The sequence below is a fragment of the Centruroides sculpturatus genome, unplaced genomic scaffold (assembly GCF_000671375.1).
Source record: "Centruroides sculpturatus isolate CEXI.00-Female unplaced genomic scaffold, Cexi_2.0 scaffold231, whole genome shotgun sequence".
Classification (NCBI taxonomy): Eukaryota; Metazoa; Arthropoda; class Arachnida; order Scorpiones; family Buthidae; genus Centruroides; species Centruroides sculpturatus.
In genome coordinates this window covers 367,872-391,159 of record NW_019384443.1, presented here as the reverse complement: position 1 = coordinate 391,159, position 23,288 = coordinate 367,872, and the positions used below count along the sequence as shown (strand labels likewise).

General features: G+C 31.9%; 1 protein-coding gene across 1 annotated transcript in view; it reads right to left on the bottom strand.

Moving 5' to 3' along the window:
- Positions 1-2,262: 2,262 nt before the first annotated feature.
- The window catches only part of LOC111620229 (receptor-type tyrosine-protein phosphatase N2-like), a 135,663-nt gene continuing 114,637 nt past the window's right edge, over positions 2,263-23,288 (bottom strand). Inside the window, exons 15-25 of the mRNA XM_023362130.1 lie at positions 14,737-14,882; positions 9,084-9,138; positions 7,119-7,266; positions 5,736-5,809; positions 5,185-5,262; positions 4,995-5,114; positions 4,758-4,924; positions 3,063-3,116; positions 2,922-2,986; positions 2,778-2,851; positions 2,263-2,699 (exon numbers count right to left, since the gene is read on the bottom strand). Of these exons, the coding sequence (XP_023217898.1) occupies positions 2,628-2,699; positions 2,778-2,851; positions 2,922-2,986; positions 3,063-3,116; positions 4,758-4,924; positions 4,995-5,114; positions 5,185-5,262; positions 5,736-5,809; positions 7,119-7,266; positions 9,084-9,138; positions 14,737-14,882 (1,053 nt within the window). The 3' untranslated portion in view covers positions 2,263-2,627. The remainder of the gene's footprint in view (positions 2,700-2,777; positions 2,852-2,921; positions 2,987-3,062; positions 3,117-4,757; positions 4,925-4,994; positions 5,115-5,184; positions 5,263-5,735; positions 5,810-7,118; positions 7,267-9,083; positions 9,139-14,736; positions 14,883-23,288) is intronic.

Here is a 23,288-nt window from a genome sequence, read left to right as displayed (position 1 = left end):
TTAAAAACCAGTAAACATGTATCTTAATTTTGATTTATCATTCAAAATTAATCAATGCCAGAAACCTTACAAACCTAGAAACTACTTATTTAAACACTTCCTGAATCCTCAAGCATTTCTGACTTTGAATTTTCTTATTATTTACTAATTTTATAAGAAAATTAACAAAGTTTTGAAGATAATTGTATGAAATTGTGTGTAGTGTATCCAAACATAATTAATTCTCTAATTCTTTGTGGAGTTTCTGAATAATTTATAAATAATTATTTTTGTTAAAATTCAGGTTGGTTCAACTAATAAAATAAATGTTAGCTGTAGAAATTAAAGAAAAGTTTACATTTTTCTTTAGATTTTCCAATTTATTTTCTGCTTAACATTTATTCCTTATCATTCTTTCACTTGTTTTTTCTTAATAAGGCTCATTCATTCATAAGTCCTAGAAATATGAAGAAAATAATGATAAGTTTACAGTTTCCCAGTAGTTTTAATTATCTTTTAACTCTAGAAAATTAAAATTATAAACACGTATATTATAGGTACGGTACTTCAAAAAGGATTTTTAAAGTTAATTTAATTGGTTTAGATCGACTTTTTACACTCTTAAATACGTAAATTAACGCTTAAAATGTTGATTTAAATATCATTCTGATGATTAAGATGATAGAAACGTGTATGGAGCGGGGGAGAAAAAATGATTTTTTGTGTTTTTTTAGGAGATTCATATTGAATTTTTTGTGTTAGATAAATTCGATATTGAGATCTTAACGTGAAAGGATTTTTTTTGGATTGTATGTTGATTTTCTGTCGTGTTACACGTCGCAAACGTCTGCATGCTAGAGGCGCGACCCACAGGCGACAAGTGTAAAAATGAAATGTTACTGCATAGAATGAATGTAGTTAAGTGTTACGCTGCTTTTTTGACACCCTGTATGTGGAAAAAACACGGAGGTTGATGACTTTCACTTAACTAATTTTTACAGTACGTGAAAACTGTATTCTTTTGATGAGTGTAAGACAAGCTTAGGCAGCTTTATAAGTTATATTTGAGGAAACTTTGATTGTTTTACCTTTCTAATACAATGAAAATTCGTTTTTAATACGATAAATTGTTTAAAAAATCAACTTATATATTAAATAAAATGTTACCTACCCGAAATAATTATTAGTTTTTGTGTTAAATGGATTTAGGCTGCGAAAAACATTCAATATTGTCGAATTTAGACAGAGATATTAGTGATTTTTGTACGCTTTCATGACTAAATTCAGGAAGATGTTCAAATTTAAGTCGTAAAAATTGCTGGAGCTTTAACACACTCGCGTTTGGGTATAAAAAATATTATAATTTTAAAGAATCATTCACGTTTTAGTAGAGAAAATGTACAAAATTCAACAAAGTTCACATTTTCAATCATAAAAATGTTCAGGATCCAACACGACGCTCAAGTTTTAGTCATGAAAACGTGAAAAATTCAGGAAGATGCTCAAGTGTTAGTTATAAAAAAACATTAATTTTGTCACAGGAAGAAAGATATATTCCCATAGATGTAACGATAATCAGAAAATAAATATGAGACTAAAACATATGCTTATAATTATATTTCAACTTGAAATTTTCATATATAAGTTCTTTTTTTTAATCTTTAATAATCCTTATTACATAAATTAACTTGGGAAAGAAACACATAATTCACAAATATACATATTTTGATGGTATTTTTTTCCATAAACACATTATTTTTTTCTTTAAATATAGTTTGCAGATGCAGGAAATAATGACAAAAGCATTTGTGAGTATTTTTTTTCTCTGTACAAAAAATCAAATATCCAGTAACACACTGCAGATAAGGAGCGATCTTTTTTTTTTATGTTGCAGAGCACACCTACGAGTTAATTAATTAATTGCGTTAACAGTTCGTAAAATATATTCTTTACATCTTATATGTACAATATTATAAATTTTAACATTAATTAATAACATTTTTATACACGTTTTTAAGCCGTAACGGTAACGTTTAAAGGAGTGGAAGAAGTGCTGATAGCGTGTTAACAGGTTAACATATTAATTTAAACTACAATTATCTTAAGAAATTAATGTTTTATACAATTAAATTTGTTATTTAGAACGTAATTAAACCGTTAGATAAGTTGGAAGAGGAGAAATTAAATGTTGTAAGTGTGCTCTGCGGTATCTTGCCTCATCGATATACGAAAAAATATAAACTAACAGGTAAAAATACACATTTTAAATATATATATATATTGTTTTTCATCAGGACTCAAGTGCGGGTTTATTATATTTAATCATCATTTTTTTGTAGATTGTTCCCCCCTCAGAACACGTGTCGATAGCGACAATTTGTCATCTAGTGGTGGAAGATAGAAACAGGGGAAGAGATTTATCTGTAATTTTATTTAGGTGCTCTGCTTTTTTTTGGACTTTTTGTTTGGGGATTTCGAACGAAATTATATTTTCTGATTATAGTTTTTAAGTCGGTTATTGATGGAGGAAGGATTAGAATAGTGACACTGATATTGAGGTTAATTTTTTATATTCCGTGAGACTCGCAGTCGTTTCTCTTTAGTATTTCCAGGTTATTTTATAGAATTTGACTTCGAATACCGTTGTTTTAGTGCGATAATGCTTTCAAGATGGCGTGAACTTCTTCGGCTATGGCCATTAGAACGAATTCAAACTGGGCCTAGAGATAAGAAAATACAAAATTTATTAATTATTCGTGGTTATAAGCGTGATTTTTGCGTAATAAACGATAATCTACCTTTGTTTTAACCATCCCTCCTCTCTGGTCTCTGATATGTTCCAAAGTAGCGGCTATATCGAGCTCCTTAGCACCTGTATACATAAGTTTTAACAGTTACTTCAGTGTAAATAGTTAAATACAAGTGTTCTGAAGTCAATCTACCTTTAGACATTCTGTTCAAGACCATATCGATGAGACAGTATGTACCAGTCCTTCCAGCTCCATCGCTGAATTGGTTTAAAAATTAATTTATTTTTAAATTAATTTATTAATTTTTAAAGAATTTCAAGTCTCTCTACTCACCTGCAATGAACTACAATGGGGCAAGATCTTCCTCGATACGACTTGTTCACTTTTCTATCAAGAAAAGAAGGAAATAATTACAAAAATAAATCAATTCTTAAAGTCAACAAGCGGAGTAAACATAATATTAAAAGATGATAAATAAATATGTAAACAAAAATATCATCAGCAGAAGGAAAACATTGGAAAGATGCGCAGAAAGTTTGGAAAAAAATAATGAGCCCGAGGACAGAGACGTAAATAATATATGTTTCTATATATATTGTAAATAAATAAGGAGAAAATAAAAAAATTACATTAAAAATGTAATATGTACTTATTAAAAATTGATATTTTTAATATATTGTAACTTCTAAAAGAAAATTACGCAGTTACAATGTACAAAAAAATAGCAAAAATTAAAGGAATTGTAACAGAAAAATAGAAGAGAAACATTTTACAGTATTGATAAAATGAGGAAAATACGTAAACAGAAAAAAATTAATAGAATTGTAAGAGAAAAATGGAAACAGAAGCACTTCATAGTCTGAAGACTATCGAAAAACTGCGAAAACGATATGTAAAAACCGCAAAAATTAACAGAAAAATGAAAAAAGAAACACTTCTGTGTCGAAAGATTGGGAAAAATTCAAAATAGGCAGCAAAAATTAATATAAAAAATGGAAAATAAGCACTTCAGAGCATGGAAAAATTAGGGAAATGCTTAAGAAACCGCAAACATGCATACAGAAATATTGCACTTAAGACAGTCTAAAAAAAACAAGGAAAATAATTTTTTTAAAGAGACTTAAAGATGAAAGTATAGTTTAATATGTTAACAATTGAATCGTATTGTTAAAAATCCCTGAAAATTCTTCATATATATCCATAAATTTTGTTAAATTCCTGTTGAAAGTGGGCACTTTCTACGGTCGGATAATTTATGGACGTAGATAAGTTGAATATAAATGATTTTATGTTTGACTAGCGACCTGGTTGCGTGCACAAAGAAGGTAATATCTTAGTTATTTGCAATCTGTACGCTTTGGGTTTTGTCGTTTTGGAGATTCTCTTCCATTATAAACCATCTTCATTTATTGATTCATGGGTCCTTTTACTTTTAGAAAATGGTTTTCGAGTTATAATCTTAACCTAGAATCCCAAATACTTTCTCCTCCTTTCTGGGTTATTAGAAAAATTTTTCCTTGTAGGATTCTACGTCTCCTTTTTTTTTTTGTTTTGTAAAAAAGAAAGAAATTCTGTTGTAGATGTTCTGGCTGTAACGCTGGAAACAGTAGTACATCAGGGAGAAAGTAGAGAAATAGGAAGATATAGAGATAGGCTCGGTTCCAAGATGTTCCTCCAAGAATTGAAGAGAAACCCCTCTCCACCCATCACTTTTGTGACTATGCAATTTGTCAAAGATCAAAATTGCACCAATCACAAAAATGATAGGCAAAGAGGGGAAAATTGTTAGTGGCTTGCAGATAAAATAGTTGATGCAAAAGGAGAAATGGAAAAAAATGTTAAATGGGAGATACCATTTGAGACGAACTGTCTTGAGAAAATATAATTTATTATTTCGTGACTGTAACGTGATAGGATCCATAGAAATTTGTTTTATTTTACTTTATCTTTTTCCCCCTTATTCCGATTGCTTAGAAATCGTTACTCTGAGGAATTATTAAGAGAATTTGAAGAAAAATATACTCTTACCTTCGAAATTCTAAGATGGCTTTAGTCGAGCTAGGTATGTTATTTTCGGGCCATGCCAAGAAATGAAACTGCGTGACTGTTCTAGTTTCCGATGTTTTCAGGTTTTTCAAGTAGAAACTACGTACTAAATACTCGTCACACCAAATATGTTCTGATACTAAATTAACCTAAGCAATATATATGTCAAATTAACTATTATCTAATTATAAACCCTAAAAACCTGATATCCCATCTTACCTCATACATGTGATACACTTCGCTCCCTTCTTCGGGCCAGTAACGATGACACATGGCCACTCCATTCTCCATCAGACGGGTTAAAGTAACAATAACAACGTTTCCTTGCTCCCAAATCATCTTTAAAACGCATTAACGTGAGCGTAACTGAGTTAAATAACTAGAACGTTTAAGAAGTTAAGAAACATACCTGCCAAAAATCAGCTGCTGTATGCGGAAGAGGGCCTTGCGTTGCGATATAAGCGGGATTCCTCGGATCATGATCGGTCTAGAATTAAAAAAAATCGTATGGAAATTAGATAATTCGGTAATAAATATGCTGGAAAGTTTGAGATGTTTGTAGTAAAGCTGTGTTATTTCAAGTATACGAGTGGCTGATACACACGCATCGTCTTATTCAACAACCGTCAGATGCATAAGATACAATAAATCAAATCACCCACATTCACGTAGGAGAGTTTGTCTTTGATATACATATATATATATATATATTTTGTCTGGTTACATCTCGGAGATATCTTTTTAGTCAGTCTCCAAGGGGGAGAACATTTTTCCATCAATAGTTAGAGAGATAAGTTTGTCTCCTACGCATTATGCTACAATGGAAACCTTTTGTACTGTCATGGACGACTGACTGCCTTTGCTTTATACAAAAATACAATCGATTCAAGCTGAGATTGTTAAATAACCTATGTATTACAATGAATTATAGGGTATATAGATAAGAATCGCCATACTTACAATTGAGCTAGCATTTATGTAGTCTTCGTTGGAGACGTTTGAAAGATCATTGAGTACGACACGGGAATGATCGTCTGGAAACATCAATGCGATTATTTAAAAAATAAAATAAAAAAATAAATAAATAGTCATTATAAATAAAAAGAATATTTTCTTATTTATTCGATATTCTATAAAAGAAAAAATACGAGGAAAGAAAGCTTAAAATTTGAGATTCTTAAGCAGCTTCCAACTGATATTTTCCGATAGATCCGGTGCTTTTTGCACATGACTGGAGGTTATCCAGATTGCGGTAGGAATTGAACACAATTTTATAAATTCGAGTTGAATTTTTTATACTTTTGGGCCCCTTAAACTAATAAAAAGTCACACTTCGCCTCCTCCTACTCCGGTAACAAACCCCGTAACAGCGACAACGCGCTGACTCCTCTTCCATCATCGAGAGGTGCGTTAAATTGAGGGAAACTAACGCTTAATTAAAAATCTGATTTTTAATTGAATCATCGCAATAATTATTTTTAAATTAATTTAGTTTTTTTTCTTTCTGAATATATTTAAAAAAAATGGACGCCGTATAAAGAGATTATGTTATGATAAGTATTTGCGGCCGCAAAATACGGAGATAGTGTGACAGATTGTGATGTATAGTAACCGCAACACCGTCATCTCCGTTATCTAGACACAACTAATCGAAAATACGATTAATCATGTCCGGTTGCGCTACTTGACGCCCTCTGCCTGAGGAGGATTATTAATAACAGATTAGGGCGCCAACAGCCTAGCAAATTAGTCGCTTTATTGAGTCTTAACGCAACCCATCTCGGCCTTCTGACAAAATAATTTCGGATGTTTTAATATATAAATACATGTTGTATACATATAATGAAAGAGGGAAAAAAATGGCGACGATAAATGACTCTAAAATGGCGCCCGAATAGCATGACTTTTTTTTTAAAAAAAATTGTGGCTTTCTAGTACTGTGTGTGCGATAATTTATACAGAACTACGTTTAGAGCATTCTGTATCGTCGGTAGATATTGAGTATTATATGTGCTTTAAATCTACGTATGACTTTATGTGTTAAAAGTCCCTTCATCTTAACCCCTATAAAATGTAAAACTTGTGAAAAAATGTAATATGTAAATTGTGGGTACGATCAGAAACAAAGTGTCGCCTTAACTGCCGAGTTTTATGATAAATTGAAGTAAAAAGCCTTTAAAATCATTCTACAGTTTCCTGGTTTTATACTGTACGTTCAGCTTGACGTTTAGGTAAAGAAAGATTGGGAAGCAGCTATAACAACCCGCATAGGGCACTAGTAAACTATTAAGTTTCCACGTATATATATATATATATATATATATATCCAAACTACTAACTTACAAGGAACCACATCGGGATAGCGATTCTTCTTGACGTTCTGTGGTAAATTAGCAATAGCGGTGGAACAAGGTTCAGCCTCGTAAGCGCACAGAGCCTCCCACTCTCTATCCAAGCGATCTTTATTCTTTAGATGATCCTCCATATATGACTAGAAGACAGAAAAAAATTTTTAATATGAAGCAAATAAATGGAAAAAATAAAAATTTAATAAATTTTAAATAATCTTCCTATAAAATTATGTCGCTACCTTCATAAAAAATAAGAAAAAAAGCACATCAATATTTTAATCATGGTCAGGGCTGTCGAACGTTTCGCTAATATCCCCGATTTTTGTCTATTTAATGTTATGGCAACACTCCGAATGACAAGTGTAATTTATTATGAGGTCCAAAAGATCTCGACAAGTCACTTATCTTCTAATTTATTAAGGCAAAGGAATCTCCAAAGAAGGTTGTTGGCAGGGGGGAACGAGACCGGCGTGATTTTCAATTTCATTAACCTCTGCAAAGCAAACACACCCGAAGCCGTTATTAAAAGAAAATAAATAGCCTTGTATCCATCCAATCCTCTTGCAGAAAAGATCTCCCAACGAAGATTAGTTTTAGTAGAAGGGAGGAGGAAGCTCACAACTTCTACTTCGCTTTTAAAAGTTGATTCCCTTCCTATCAACACTATTTTGGAAGTAATATAAAGATGGGGTACAAATACTTATCGAAGTGCTTGATGGAAGTTTTCAGACCATTCAGGAAATTTAGGTAAATAATTGGACGTCGTCAAAGGGAAGCATTTTCCTTTGATAGAATAGCAACTAAAAGTCAAATTGATTTTTTTTTCCTTCTACTCTTTCCTCTTCTTTTAAGTTCCTCGAAAGTCAATAAGTGTCTCCTAGCGAGATGAATTCCTTAATTTCGAAGTCTGAAATATAATACCGGAATTTAAATTCTGGAAGTTGGATAACCTTCGAAGATGGTGAAGATGATGTGCCCGACGCCTATAATGAACTCATTATAATAAGAATTCCAAGAACTGATTGTTCGTTGTAAGCGTTAGATGCTAAGAAAATCTATTTTCTTTGTCATCCCTACTAAGCTTGTTTATCGTATCTAAAACTTTCAAAAAAAATGTAAACTGGTAGGAAATGTTTTTTCTTTTTTAATATAAATGCTGATTTAATACTTAAAATTTTTGAGAATTGGTCTCTTTAGAGTGGATAATAAACGAAGCTGGTGTTAAATTTGAGGGAAAACTACTAGAAAAGTCGCAAAGAGTAATTAATTTCGCGCACTCAAAAATCTGTTAGATGCTTTAAAAAGGGTTGGGCATTAAAATGAATGTGATATTCGATTCATTAATCACTAGCACGTCCTCCCTCAATCGAAAAAAAATCAATTTTAATACGTGTAAAATGAAAATCTTATATTTTAACACCACTTTAAATACGTAAACCGCACCTCTTTCCACACCACAGTTTTCAGAAATATGAATGATACTTTTCCCTCTCCTCTTCTTCTCCTCCTTTTTTTTCCTTTAGATTTATTAGTGGTTGGGTCTAGACAGACCAAGCAAAGAAAGCAGAAAAGTTGATTTAATGAAATATGGTAGCTGAGAATACTGCAATTGTCATTTCTCATCCGTCAGTGAGAGATGAATAGCAGTAAACTGAACTGTGTGGTATCGTCTGACAACAGTAAAATATTACTTTATAAAATATTAATTCGAAGATGGAAAGGGGAAGAGAGGGTTTTAGTTAAGTGAATGGAACTGCAAAGCGATTTCGAGCCATAACAGAAATATACCAAAAGGAAAACTATAATACTTTTCTATCTTTCTGGTAGAGAGAGTGATGGTCACGGTGTATCTATTTTTACAATTATATCTGCTTTAATGGGTAGGTAATGGAAGTGGGTCTGTAAAGATGTTGTGTCACGTTTACGAGCATAAATAATTATTTGAAAAATCACTTACCAAAATCATATGACCTGTTGAAATGTCCATGTTGGAACTAACCGGTTCTTCGCTCCTAGAAGCATAAAAAAAAAATGCATATTAATACAAATCTTATTGAAAAAATACTCAAGAACTCAGATTTTTATTTATAATAAATAAATAAAAAATCCTGAAACATGGAATGTTCGAAGAATCTTGACAAGGAGAATTGATCAAAGTATATATACGAGTGTATCATTCGTATACATCAACGAGAATTGAAGCGAACAATAAAAATCTCAGCGATTACTTTATATTTTTTCGAAAAATATAGCAGTAAATACATTATAAAAGTCATAAAAATTCAATTAAAATTTAATTATTTTTAATACATCAATTTTAAAGAACACATCCAGAAATTTTACATCATTAGAATGAAGAATCAGTTAGATTAAAGAGACTAAAATATCTTATTTTTTGAAAACAAAGTTTTGTAAAAAGGAGGAGGAGGAGAAAGAAATAGAAAAAGGAAAATAATTAAAGCATTAAAATATATTTTCAACTTGTTAAAGCCTCGAGATTTTCTCCTTTTTTTTTTCTTTCTTGTTCTCTCTTGCTCTTGCTCTCCGTCCTCCCTTTTAAAATGGGAGGATGGAGAACAAGAAATATACCGTATGCTTTAATACCCCCTATGCTACTTTGAACAGTTTTGTAAACGATAAAAATCTATTTGTGCGTGTTCGCATTTTAAAATCCCATCCATTTTCTGACTTAATTAACCATTCTTTACCGAACGAAGAAGTTGAAAAACTGATATTTTTATACTTTACTACATTTGCTACCCAATTTTCACTTAAAGATAGAAAGTGGGGGAGAGAACAGTGAACGTGCCTTTAACACCTTTTAAATTCTACAATAAGGTTCTAACTGATTCTGTTGGAAACTATTTTAACACTAAATGAGAAAGTGATAGAGAAATATAAATAATAAAAGTCTTTCATCGAAATCCGGTAAAAAAATAAATAGAGTTTTAAAAAATTGTAAATAAATTATCTTCCTATTAAACTATGAAAAACTCCAATAAAAATATATTTTCTTCCATCTATTTTTTATTTTTATATATATATTTTTTTTCTTTCTGTGAGTGGAGTTCTTTTGTCCACTATAACAAGCACGACATTCCCAACTGTACTTTAAGTTTTTTGTAATCTGTCTTCACTGTCACAATTCCCGAAATCTTTCAGGAAAATCGACCCAAAAACATTTTCCAAACTTTAATTTTTATCAGTAAGAAGAAGAGGAGGAAGAGTGGAAGAGGAGGAAAGCAGAAAATAAAAAATAGAAGGAAGAAGTATTTAAAAAAATGAATGGAAACGCATGAAGAAACAGAAGTAAAGAAACAGAAAAATGAATTGAAGGTACAGAATAACAGTAGGAAGAAGCGGAAAACAGTATTTAAAAAAAACAGTAAAATAGAAGGAAGAAACAGAAAACAATGAAAAACATAGTAAAACAGAAGAAGCAGAAAAACCAGAAAGAAACAGAAAAATAGATTACGGAACAACAGTAGGAACAGGAAGAAAACAGAATGGAAAAAAAACCAGAAAAACAGAAGGAAGAATCAGAAAAAAGATAAAAAAAAAACAGAAGACGACCTGAAACACTTTCGGTTTCATTTCTATTTCACAAAACGTTCTGTCGAAATTATATCATCAGTTCAGTAACAAATTTTCTCCATTTTAAACACGGAAAAAAAACCTAGAAAAAAATTACATTTCGACGTAACGTTGTTTACGGGAATAAAGAGTAATTCGAGGGAAATTAAAACTCGTTATTTTACCTTATTCCCTCCGGTTTGTATGTATAGAAAACGTTCTACGAAATTACATCTCGGGTGTCCGAGGCAAGATTCCTTCGACTGCTTCGCTAATACGTCTTCCCCCTCCTCCTCCTCTTCTTCTTCTTTTCTCCGCCCCCTCATTCTAATTTATACATCAGGTTGAGCATCTTGAGCAAAACATTCAACAAATCTAATATCGAGTAATCATGGAATGCAAAATTATTATTAAAGGAGTGAGGGGGAATATGCGTTGATGTAATTTCTTGTACTGCTCTGGCGTGTGTTGACGTACCTTATAATTTGTCTTTGCAATTTTAATAAATTCCCTTCGCTCCCTCCCTGCGTTTTTAGACGATAGAGGCATTATAGATAGCTGATTGCCATGATGATGATGAGGTTTGTGACGTATTGTGTGTTTTCTTTACGTTTTATGATTGAGGATTGGGCAGAAGATAAACAGTAGCATTAGAAGTGAATGATATCTCATCATCGCTATATTATATAAGATGTAGTAAGTAATTACAGGTGATGCGAATTGTTTTTTAGATGATAGACATTTTAGAAATTGATGATTGTGATGATGATGATAATGTGAAGTACTGTATACTTTCTTCATGCTGTACAGTACAGTACATATGACGAATGGATAGAGCAGATGTAAAGATAAACTATAGCATCGTCTTTTTTTAGATATTAGAAGTAGTGATGATGATAATCATCATCATCACATGAACTATTGCATACTTTATGTTTTACGTATGCTGAATGGGTAGAGCATTTGTGAAAATGATCAACTAAATCGTTTTTTTGATGATAGAGACATTTAAAGTGGACGACTGTAATGATGTTGTCTGTAAAGTTCGTGTATACTTTTTTTATAGTTTATTATAATAAGTAGGCAGGAGGATGAAAAATGAAGTTTTAATATATTTTTTTAATTGATAGAAATATTAAAAGTGGATGATTGTGATGATGATGGTGATGATGTTTGTAAAGTATGGTGCATACTTTCTTTATGGTTTATGTATGATAAGTAGGTAGAGCGGATGTGAAAATGAACAGTTGCGATCGCTCTTGTAATAAATGTGATGATATGCTTGACAGGAAAGTATATGGGATGCAATTAAAACTATGAGAAATTATACCTCTTGCTGAGTGTGGTAAACAATTTCTATGTTACGAATTATGTTAAATGAAAGTTTCTTTAATTATTGATAGATCTATTTAAAAGTTAAGTTCGAAATTGTTTATGTACGCTTTACAGATTGATCCTTGTCTATCCTTACAACAGACAATACATTAATTTCAATGTTTTAGCCTCTAGAGAATTAGCTTTGTTGGAAATTTCCGGTAAAATTATGGCTAGAATTTTACGAAAACGACTAAATTCGAGGGATTTGATTGTACATTTCGTCTATAGAATGCGTATATAAAGTATAAAGTTTGAAAGATTATTCTTTATAGGATCTGTAAGTAGATTAAGACATTAATTCTACGTAAATAGGATGTAAAATAGTGCTATTCTGTACACACACAAACGTGATTATGAGCAGAATTTACTGTATATTTTGCTTCGTATACAAGAAAAAATGATGATAATTTATTATTTAGAGTTATTTTACCGCTTCCTCTCACATAAAATGTATAAATTTGTGATGTTTTAACGTTGTTTTCTTTGTAAATTAGATAGAAAATATAGAACAAAGTTTAGTATTTTTCAATCTTATAATTTATTTTCCAATTATTTCAATAGTTACCAACTGAAGTAACTGTAAAGAATCAAGTCTAAATGTGTCAATATTCGCACCGAGTCTTCTTTAAAGAGTGATACATCTCTTTTGTCAAAGGTTGGATGCCATGTTACAATCCAATGAAGTAACATGTTTGGCAAAAGAGTGCTTCCTGACAGTAGTTTTTTCCCCTATCCTCTTCCCCACCTCTCTTTTTTTTTCTGTTGGATACAGTCTCTTTGATCCCTTAGATATCTGTATAAATGTCGTTTCAGACTGTAAATTCATTGGGGTGGTAACCATGGATACGGGATGGCGTCATTGTTTACACTCTGCACTTCTAAAGGTGTAAATACCCTGTTTGTTGCCAAGCCTATCTTCCTGTTCTATTTTCCATCTTTTCGAAACGGAACGCTCTATGCAAATAAGTAGTATTTGTGCCTTATTTCAATCCGTGCTCTTGCTCTGAGGCAGGAATTACTTTGCTGGAATGGAATGGTTGGTAAGTGAATGATGTCAATAGTCCCTCCGTTAGTAATTGATGCAAATGGAAATAGCACACAACAGACTTACTCTCAAAGAATGATCTTGATTTTAATTTTGAGGCAATTTTAATTGAAATTATCAAGGCACCAGGCATAAAATAATCCTTCAAACTATATAGGGGCATATTTAAAATCGCATATCTCAAACAGATGATGTGTACTGTACATAAGCCTCGGAGTTAATCAACTACTAAATAAGGCATTCTACTTTTAAATTCGTCTGCATGTCTATCTGTACGTTCTACTTATACCTTTAAAAAGGTATAAATTATGCATGATTTTCTAGAAGATATTTATCATTTGACAACAACACAAGTTAAACATTTGATGGGATACGCTAACATTAAATTTTTTAAGTTTTTAGTCTTTCCATGGCTTATTTTTAGCGACTGAACAGTAGAAAAGTGTGTATGTGAAGATTGGGTATTGTTGTTTATTAAAATTTCATAAGTTTCTACTCTAAAATGTTTACTTTAAAACAAAATGATCGATCTAAAATAAGCTGTTTACGCATTATAACTGAAGAATTTAGCTACCATCGTGACTAAATGCACGCTTTCGGCACTATAAAAGCAACTAAATAGATGAATTCTGTATGCATTATAATGCTGTAGATAAAAAGGAATAAATATAAAACCGGAACTGTAACTGATGAGGGTCTATCGCAATATAAATCAATGATCATACATCATCAAAGTGGATTATCTTCTACTTTGTGTCGGTGCTGTGAAGGTAAAAAGATTCTATATTATAACAGAAACAAAACTAGTAAAGATTTGGGCTTAACAAACTCATCTAACGAAAGTTTCGGATGATGAAACGAATCCTCTGTTAATGCAGTTGTCCTTTAAAATAAGAAGGAAAAAAAAAGAAGAAAAATCGAGTGTCTCTTGTTATTGTATGAATTTTAAACGCTAACTATAACAACATATCTTAACGCTACAAAGGATCTGATGCACGTTTTCTACTTGGCTAGAATATCTACCCAGTTGGAATCAGGCGGAGATGAAAATGTTCGGTTGCAGGTGTCTCGATTCTCACCCTTGTCTACAAAAATCCCTTCCCGACATGTTTGTGCTTCATCTTCTATCTCTCTCTCTCTCTCTAGCTCTTTGTATGGATGGGAGATAGAAAAAGATGTAAGGAAATCCAGAATGAATGAAACTTAATTTTCCCCCCCAACAATCACGACGAGAATGAGGAAGAAAAAGGTGCGTATACGAGGGAATTAGTTGCGTGATCTCGACTTGATAGATGCAATAAAGATGTCATGTTTCAAACATCAATGGTAAAAGTGATTGGGCTTTAGAAGGGATTGAATGATTCCTGTATAAATTCTATACGAAGCATAATAGTGGGGGATTTAAATGAGTTATCAAGAAGTGCGGACGAGTTAGAAATTCATTATATCTCTCGAAATGTTTATTTATTTATATGAAATTAAATTAGCAAGAATTTATCATAGATTAAACTAAAAATATGCAATCTTACTGATATCACTACTGATAGATGTTTATATCGATAGATATTGTTAATATAAATAAATATAAACCCTCCTACGAGATGGCAGTACTTACCAAGAGGAGGTAGAAGATCGGCTGGAGGGGCTAGGTTGAGACGTTTCACTCTGTGATAGGCTGCTGACTCTTTTTGGCGATTGTATCACGTGAATGGGTTCCGGTTTCTCATGGCACTTGCTTGCCATTCTCTGACGACACAAATCCTGAAATAATAATACTACCGTTGAGCATTGTCGATATATAGATAGTTATACTAACGATAAAACGTAACGTTGCCGTTACCTTTCTGACATCAGTGGTACTGCAACACCACAACCAATGAAACCAACACCTGAAAGCAGACATAGCTTCGTAGAATATAACAGTACGCGAGGGTTGCAATACCAAAGAAGTTTCCTGTTTTGGACATCCGGACAACAAAACGTAACATCCTGTTGAGCCCTAATCTTTACCGGAAGTTAGTAAGTGAACTTTCGTTACGTTGTTATTAAAATTTATATTATAAATGGCAAGAATAAATTCGGTTACGCGCGGGGTCTGTCGAAAGTTCCGAGTCTAAAACGTGTAAGTTTTAACAATTCCTTTCAAGTCCTGGAATAGTTAATGAGATTCTCGACTTCTACCCAGCTTTAAAATTCAGATAACACCCTTAAACACGAGAAAATTTACAAAATTTTAAACGTAGTTACGGTCATTTTAACACTATCAGTATTTACCAATTTCTGCTTTATCTCTGCATCTTTCATCATTACTTGCATCCAAAACGGCTTAATTATTTCTGACTTTTTCAACTAACAATTGAAAATATTACGTTTTTCCAACGTTACCTGCCATAAAACTACAATTAAAACTTGTTTTCTTTTATATAAATTGCTTGACTAGAGAGGAAAGTGAGGCGATTTAACAATGAGAAAATTGCAACTTTTAGCAATTTATAAAATCACCGAATGCAGCTAAGGAATTATCTAACAGAACTGTTGCTGATCGTTTTGGTATCATAACATATGAGCCATATTTGATGCCGTCTCTGTTAATGTCCCTCAGGACTCGGCTCTATTCTCATTCACATAAATGTTCAATTCGCACTTTATATATCTACAGCTTTTCTGATAGTGCATCATAAGCTTCTTTCGCATTTATTCATTCTTTCTCTGAAAGGTTATAGTGGAAATTCTCCTATGAGTTTCCAACAGTTTCCTTTCAAGAAAGAAAGACAGGAGGGAAAAAAAAAGAAAAAAAAAGAAGCTCCAGAACTTCAGATATTGGATGCATGTAGGCGAAATGCATGAATATATTTCTATCAATTTTTTTTCCTTCTATTTTATTTTATATAAAATTGGAAAATGCTGTTATAAATTATTTATAAACTGTAATTAAATTTAATTACGCTATTTTTTGTGTACGGGACCTATGATTTTGTTTGTTTTCGCTAGGTTAATGGGTTAATATTCGTTATAAAATGTTCTAATAACGTTGTTATGTGAATAATTAACAAAATAAATAATTGCAATTAATTTTTTTTTGCAAAAATTTAAGTGATGCAGACGTTTTATGACTGTGTTTTTGGAGACAAATGGTTAGACTGTATTTTGGCTCCTACAAAGACGAGTACGGCAACGCATTGAAACTACCGATCCGCCATATTTAATCCGGCTGTTACTGCTTTACCTGCTTATTGTACTGTACGTTGCGTTACTTTAGGCTAAACAAATACCCCCATTTTTGTATAAAATTATATAAATACTTCATTGTTTTTCAAATCCGTACCTGTATTAGTGAGTGAGTTAGTTGTAGTAACGTAATTATACGAATAATTTACAAAATAAATAACTGCAATTAATTTTTCTCCAAATTTAAGTGACGAGCGCTACTAATTACCACGTAAAATTTATTTTAATAATAAAACTTAAATGATTTAGCTCTGCTAATCTGAGATTAGAATTGCTAACTGTATACAATAGCGTATTCTTATGTTACTGTTTCACATGTTTCGTAATATGTGTTATACTACTTCATATTTAAAAAATACCTTGCCCTTGTGTGCAATTGGATAAAATATAAGTAACTATGCATTCTAACGTGGAAAATATAATTGGCATATAGTAAAAATAGGAAGAAATACGATGGTTCTGTCAAATTCGCAACTCTAGCGGACTATTCACACGAAGTTACTTCCATTTTGAGGGAAAAAATAACTTGCATCCTGGAATTGTGAGGTAGTGTAATGTAGTCTTGATTTTATTCGAATAATTTTTACCTTTGATACATCTTTCACCTTAAAGAGATAGCCTTCAACCTTTGATGTATCGCAGTCTCCGTCGTTTGTTAGAAAAACTTGCGTGATGTTGCGGTTTTAAGTATGAAAATATTCGAAAATACAAAATGGCAATCTCCGAATTCGCCAAACTATAAATATAATGTACAATAAAGTACATGCAGAAACATATATCACGTATAATAACCTTCTTACATGGATCATTACAAGGTAGAGTAAACGTATCACTCCTCCTTTACAAAGTTATGTAAATTTAAATTTCATTTAGTACGTGTAATAGGGTCGAAGAAAGGAAACTGTACTAATGCTGTTACCAAAATCATAATTGATTTTATCTTTTAAAAAGAAAGGGAGGGAGACGTACTGTACATCAGAAGAGGAAAAATTAAAAAAAAAAAAAAAATATGAGTTTAAATCAAAAATCTTCTAGCTGGAAGGTAAAACAAGAAATGTTGCAGCCAATTTTCCGCTTCTCTACGGGCAAACGACTATACTACACCATCCTTAAAAGACTCGACAGATATCCAATAGATTTTAATTCACGTTCCTGGCGTAGAGTTGCCAACCCCGATTCGAAAATAGGATCAGTACAACTCTAGTAATCCTTTTACTCTTCTTCTTTTTTTTTTCCTGAGGGTTGGAGGAGCGAAATCCTCTCTTAAATAGTGCAGCATTTAACAGACATTTCCATTACTTCAATTACGATTTATTCTTAAAAAATAGACTCTTAAAAGGAGTTTGCATAGGGGATAACAAATTCAAACTGACGTTTTCTAAGTGTGAAAACTGTGAAGCTGATCAATTGAATTACTTATGTGGTGCTGTATTAACATAAACAGGTGTGTCACTATCAATACCGAAATAGAAGTGCTTTTCTATTGCCTTTTATGTGATTTATTTTACTCTTTTCTTCGTTTTTAATATATAGAAAATGTAACTTCGTATAAATTAAGATATATTTTTTTCTTAATATAAAAATGTTCTTCCATCAGAAATGATATTTCTTTTTTTTTCCCTGCTGCAGAAAGTAATCTTATTTCAATCAAGAATTGCTAGAAATCTAGTAACTTCTAGGTTTTGTAAAGTCTCCATTAAGAAAATATTTCCCACTGGAGGTTCTTAGAAACCTTATTTCTACCAGGAATTCGAAGTCTATCAAGAAAATTTCCACCAATTCTGACATTTTTTTTCCTTCGTTCTTCTTCTTCTTCCTTCTTTCAGTTCTTCTTGAAGAAATTCTTACTTTTATTTTTGCTCGGAGAGAAAATTTATTAGAATTTTGTAACTTATTTCTGCTGTTGTTAAGAGAAATCTTATAGTTTTATGTTAAGGATGTCTTCTCGAACTAAAATTGTTCGGTTATTTGAAAAATTTTTATGATAGATCTATTGAAAAATGTTTTAAATTAATTTTTGTGTTCGTTAATATAAGAAAAAGCCTCTTTTCCTAGTCTAAATTAGGAAAAAAGCGCGTGTATAACATTAAATAAAGCGAATACAAACAAATTCTGTTAGAAAATTAGTGCCAATTACTAGGAATCGAGTAAGAGAAAACGGAGCTAACGAGTAATAATTTATCAGCCTACACTTATAGTTCGTAGTTTAGATGGTGCTCGAGCAATTTTGGAACCATTTCGAGCCAAAAGCTGTGTAAATTCTTCATAGGCCGAGTGCTGAAAAGTGTTTATAATCACCGTTAACGTCCTCGGTATTTCCTAAAGTAACGAATGGAGACAGTAAGAGTAGAAAATTAATACTAGAACCGAATTTACATCGATACTGTTATAATGAAGAATACGCAATTATTTATACAAGAAAATAAAACGTGAATAAACAAAATACATTCTATTAAAGGGAAATGTTAGAAAATTAGTCCCAATTATCGGTAGTCGAGTCAGAGTAAATGTAGCTTTAAAGTAGAAACAAGAAGTAGATGTAATTACAAGACGAAGAGAAAGAGTTCGAAGGAGACGCCTCTAACTCACTTAAGGACACGAAATGCAAAGGTTTTGGATGTAAAGAAAAGGGGGAATTGGCTAATTCCCTTTCTCTTGAAGCCTTCTTATCATACAAACAGAAGGGGGAGAGCATAGAATTATGCGTGTGGCTCATTTAATAAGATTTGTGAAGGTGGACGGTATTGGAAATTGTGTTTAGTATACCAAGGCGTATTCTGGCATGCAAATATTTTTGTTTGTTTAAAGTTCGTTATACTAAAAACACACATAAACAAAAAAAAGTTCTCACCTGATAATCTTGGCTAGCTTCCNAAATTTTTTAATATGAAGCAAATAAATGGAAAAAATAAAAATTTAATAAATTTTAAATAATCTTCCTATAAAATTATGTCGCTACCTTCATAAAAAATAAGAAAAAAAGCACATCAATATTTTAATCATGGTCAGGGCTGTCGAACGTTTCGCTAATATCCCCGATTTTTGTCTATTTAATGTTATGGCAACACTCCGAATGACAAGTGTAATTTATTATGAGGTCCAAAAGATCTCGACAAGTCACTTATCTTCTAATTTATTAAGGCAAAGGAATCTCCAAAGAAGGTTGTTGGCAGGGGGGAACGAGACCGGCGTGATTTTCAATTTCATTAACCTCTGCAAAGCAAACACACCCCGAAGCCGTTATTAAAAGAAAATAAATAGCCTTGTATCCATCCAATCCTCTTGCAGAAAAGATCTCCCAACGAAGATTAGTTTTAGTAGAAGGGAGGAGGAAGCTCACAACTTCTACTTCGCTTTTAAAAGTTGATTCCCTTCCTATCAACACTATTTTGGAAGTAATATAAAGATGGGGTACAAATACTTATCGAAGTGCTTGATGGAAGTTTTCAGACCATTCAGGAAATTTAGGTAAATAATTGGACGTCGTCAAAGGGAAGCATTTTCCTTTGATAGAATAGCAACTAAAAGTCAAATTGATTTTTTTTTCCTTCTACTCTTTCCTCTTCTTTTAAGTTCCTCGAAAGTCAATAAGTGTCTCCTAGCGAGATGAATTCCTTAATTTCGAAGTCTGAAATATAATACCGGAATTTAAATTCTGGAAGTTGGATAACCTTCGAAGATGGTGAAGATGATGTGCCCGACGCCTATAATGAACTCATTATAATAAGAATTCCAAGAACTGATTGTTCGTTGTAAGCGTTAGATGCTAAGAAAATCTATTTTCTTTGTCATCCCTACTAAGCTTGTTTATCGTATCTAAAACTTTCAAAAAAAATGTAAACTGGTAGGAAATGTTTTTTCTTTTTTAATATAAATGCTGATTTAATACTTAAAATTTTTGAGAATTGGTCTCTTTAGAGTGGATAATAAACGAAGCTGGTGTTAAATTTGAGGGAAAACTACTAGAAAAGTCGCAAAGAGTAATTAATTTCGCGCACTCAAAAATCTGTTAGATGCTTTAAAAAGGGTTGGGCATTAAAATGAATGTGATATTCGATTCATTAATCACTAGCACGTCCTCCCTCAATCGAAAAAAAATCAATTTTAATACGTGTAAAATGAAAATCTTATATTTTAACACCACTTTAAATACGTAAACCGCACCTCTTTCCACACCACAGTTTTCAGAAATATGAATGATACTTTTCCCTCTCCTCTTCTTCTCCTCCTTTTTTTTCCTTTAGATTTATTAGTGGTTGGGTCTAGACAGACCAAGCAAAGAAAGCAGAAAAGTTGATTTAATGAAATATGGTAGCTGAGAATACTGCAATTGTCATTTCTCATCCGTCAGTGAGAGATGAATAGCAGTAAACTGAACTGTGTGGTATCGTCTGACAACAGTAAAATATTACTTTATAAAATATTAATTCGAAGATGGAAAGGGGAAGAGAGGGTTTTAGTTAAGTGAATGGAACTGCAAAGCGATTTCGAGCCATAACAGAAATATACCAAAAGGAAAACTATAATACTTTTCTATCTTTCTGGTAGAGAGAGTGATGGTCACGGTGTATCTATTTTTACAATTATATCTGCTTTAATGGGTAGGTAATGGAAGTGGGTCTGTAAAGATGTTGTGTCACGTTTACGAGCATAAATAATTATTTGAAAAATCACTTACCAAAATCATATGACCTGTTGAAATGTCCATGTTGGAACTAACCGGTTCTTCGCTCCTAGAAGCATAAAAAAAAAATGCATATTAATACAAATCTTATTGAAAAAATACTCAAGAACTCAGATTTTTATTTATAATAAATAAATAAAAAATCCTGAAACATGGAATGTTCGAAGAATCTTGACAAGGAGAATTGATCAAAGTATATATACGAGTGTATCATTCGTATACATCAACGAGAATTGAAGCGAACAATAAAAATCTCAGCGATTACTTTATATTTTTTCGAAAAATATAGCAGTAAATACATTATAAAAGTCATAAAAATTCAATTAAAATTTAATTATTTTTAATACATCAATTTTAAAGAACACATCCAGAAATTTTACATCATTAGAATGAAGAATCAGTTAGATTAAAGAGACTAAAATATCTTATTTTTTGAAAACAAAGTTTTGTAAAAAGGAGGAGGAGGAGAAAGAAATAGAAAAAGGAAAATAATTAAAGCATTAAAATATATTTTCAACTTGTTAAAGCCTCGAGATTTTCTCCTTTTTTTTTTCTTTCTTGTTCTCTCTTGCTCTTGCTCTCCGTCCTCCCTTTTAAAATGGGAGGATGGAGAACAAGAAATATACCGTATGCTTTAATACCCCCTATGCTACTTTGAACAGTTTTGTAAACGATAAAAATCTATTTGTGCGTGTTCGCATTTTAAAATCCCATCCATTTTCTGACTTAATTAACCATTCTTTACCGAACGAAGAAGTTGAAAAACTGATATTTTTATACTTTACTACATTTGCTACCCAATTTTCACTTAAAGATAGAAAGTGGGGGAGAGAACAGTGAACGTGCCTTTAACACCTTTTAAATTCTACAATAAGGTTCTAACTGATTCTGTTGGAAACTATTTTAACACTAAATGAGAAAGTGATAGAGAAATATAAATAATAAAAGTCTTTCATCGAAATCCGGTAAAAAAATAAATAGAGTTTTAAAAAATTGTAAATAAATTATCTTCCTATTAAACTATGAAAAACTCCAATAAAAATATATTTTCTTCCATCTATTTTTTATTTTTATATATATATTTTTTTTCTTTCTGTGAGTGGAGTTCTTTTGTCCACTATAACAAGCACGACATTCCCAACTGTACTTTAAGTTTTTTGTAATCTGTCTTCACTGTCACAATTCCCGAAATCTTTCAGGAAAATCGACCCAAAAACATTTTCCAAACTTTAATTTTTATCAGTAAGAAGAAGAGGAGGAAGAGTGGAAGAGGAGGAAAGCAGAAAATAAAAAATAGAAGGAAGAAGTATTTAAAAAAATGAATGGAAACGCATGAAGAAACAGAAGTAAAGAAACAGAAAAATGAATTGAAGGTACAGAATAACAGTAGGAAGAAGCGGAAAACAGTATTTAAAAAAAACAGTAAAATAGAAGGAAGAAACAGAAAACAATGAAAAACATAGTAAAACAGAAGAAGCAGAAAAACCAGAAAGAAACAGAAAAATAGATTACGGAACAACAGTAGGAACAGGAAGAAAACAGAATGGAAAAAAAACCAGAAAAACAGAAGGAAGAATCAGAAAAAAGATAAAAAAAAAACAGAAGACGACCTGAAACACTTTCGGTTTCATTTCTATTTCACAAAACGTTCTGTCGAAATTATATCATCAGTTCAGTAACAAATTTTCTCCATTTTAAACACGGAAAAAAAACCTAGAAAAAAATTACATTTCGACGTAACGTTGTTTACGGGAATAAAGAGTAATTCGAGGGAAATTAAAACTCGTTATTTTACCTTATTCCCTCCGGTTTGTATGTATAGAAAACGTTCTACGAAATTACATCTCGGGTGTCCGAGGCAAGATTCCTTCGACTGCTTCGCTAATACGTCTTCCCCCTCCTCCTCCTCTTCTTCTTCTTTTCTCCGCCCCCTCATTCTAATTTATACATCAGGTTGAGCATCTTGAGCAAAACATTCAACAAATCTAATATCGAGTAATCATGGAATGCAAAATTATTATTAAAGGAGTGAGGGGGAATATGCGTTGATGTAATTTCTTGTACTGCTCTGGCGTGTGTTGACGTACCTTATAATTTGTCTTTGCAATTTTAATAAATTCCCTTCGCTCCCTCCCTGCGTTTTTAGACGATAGAGGCATTATAGATAGCTGATTGCCATGATGATGATGAGGTTTGTGACGTATTGTGTGTTTTCTTTACGTTTTATGATTGAGGATTGGGCAGAAGATAAACAG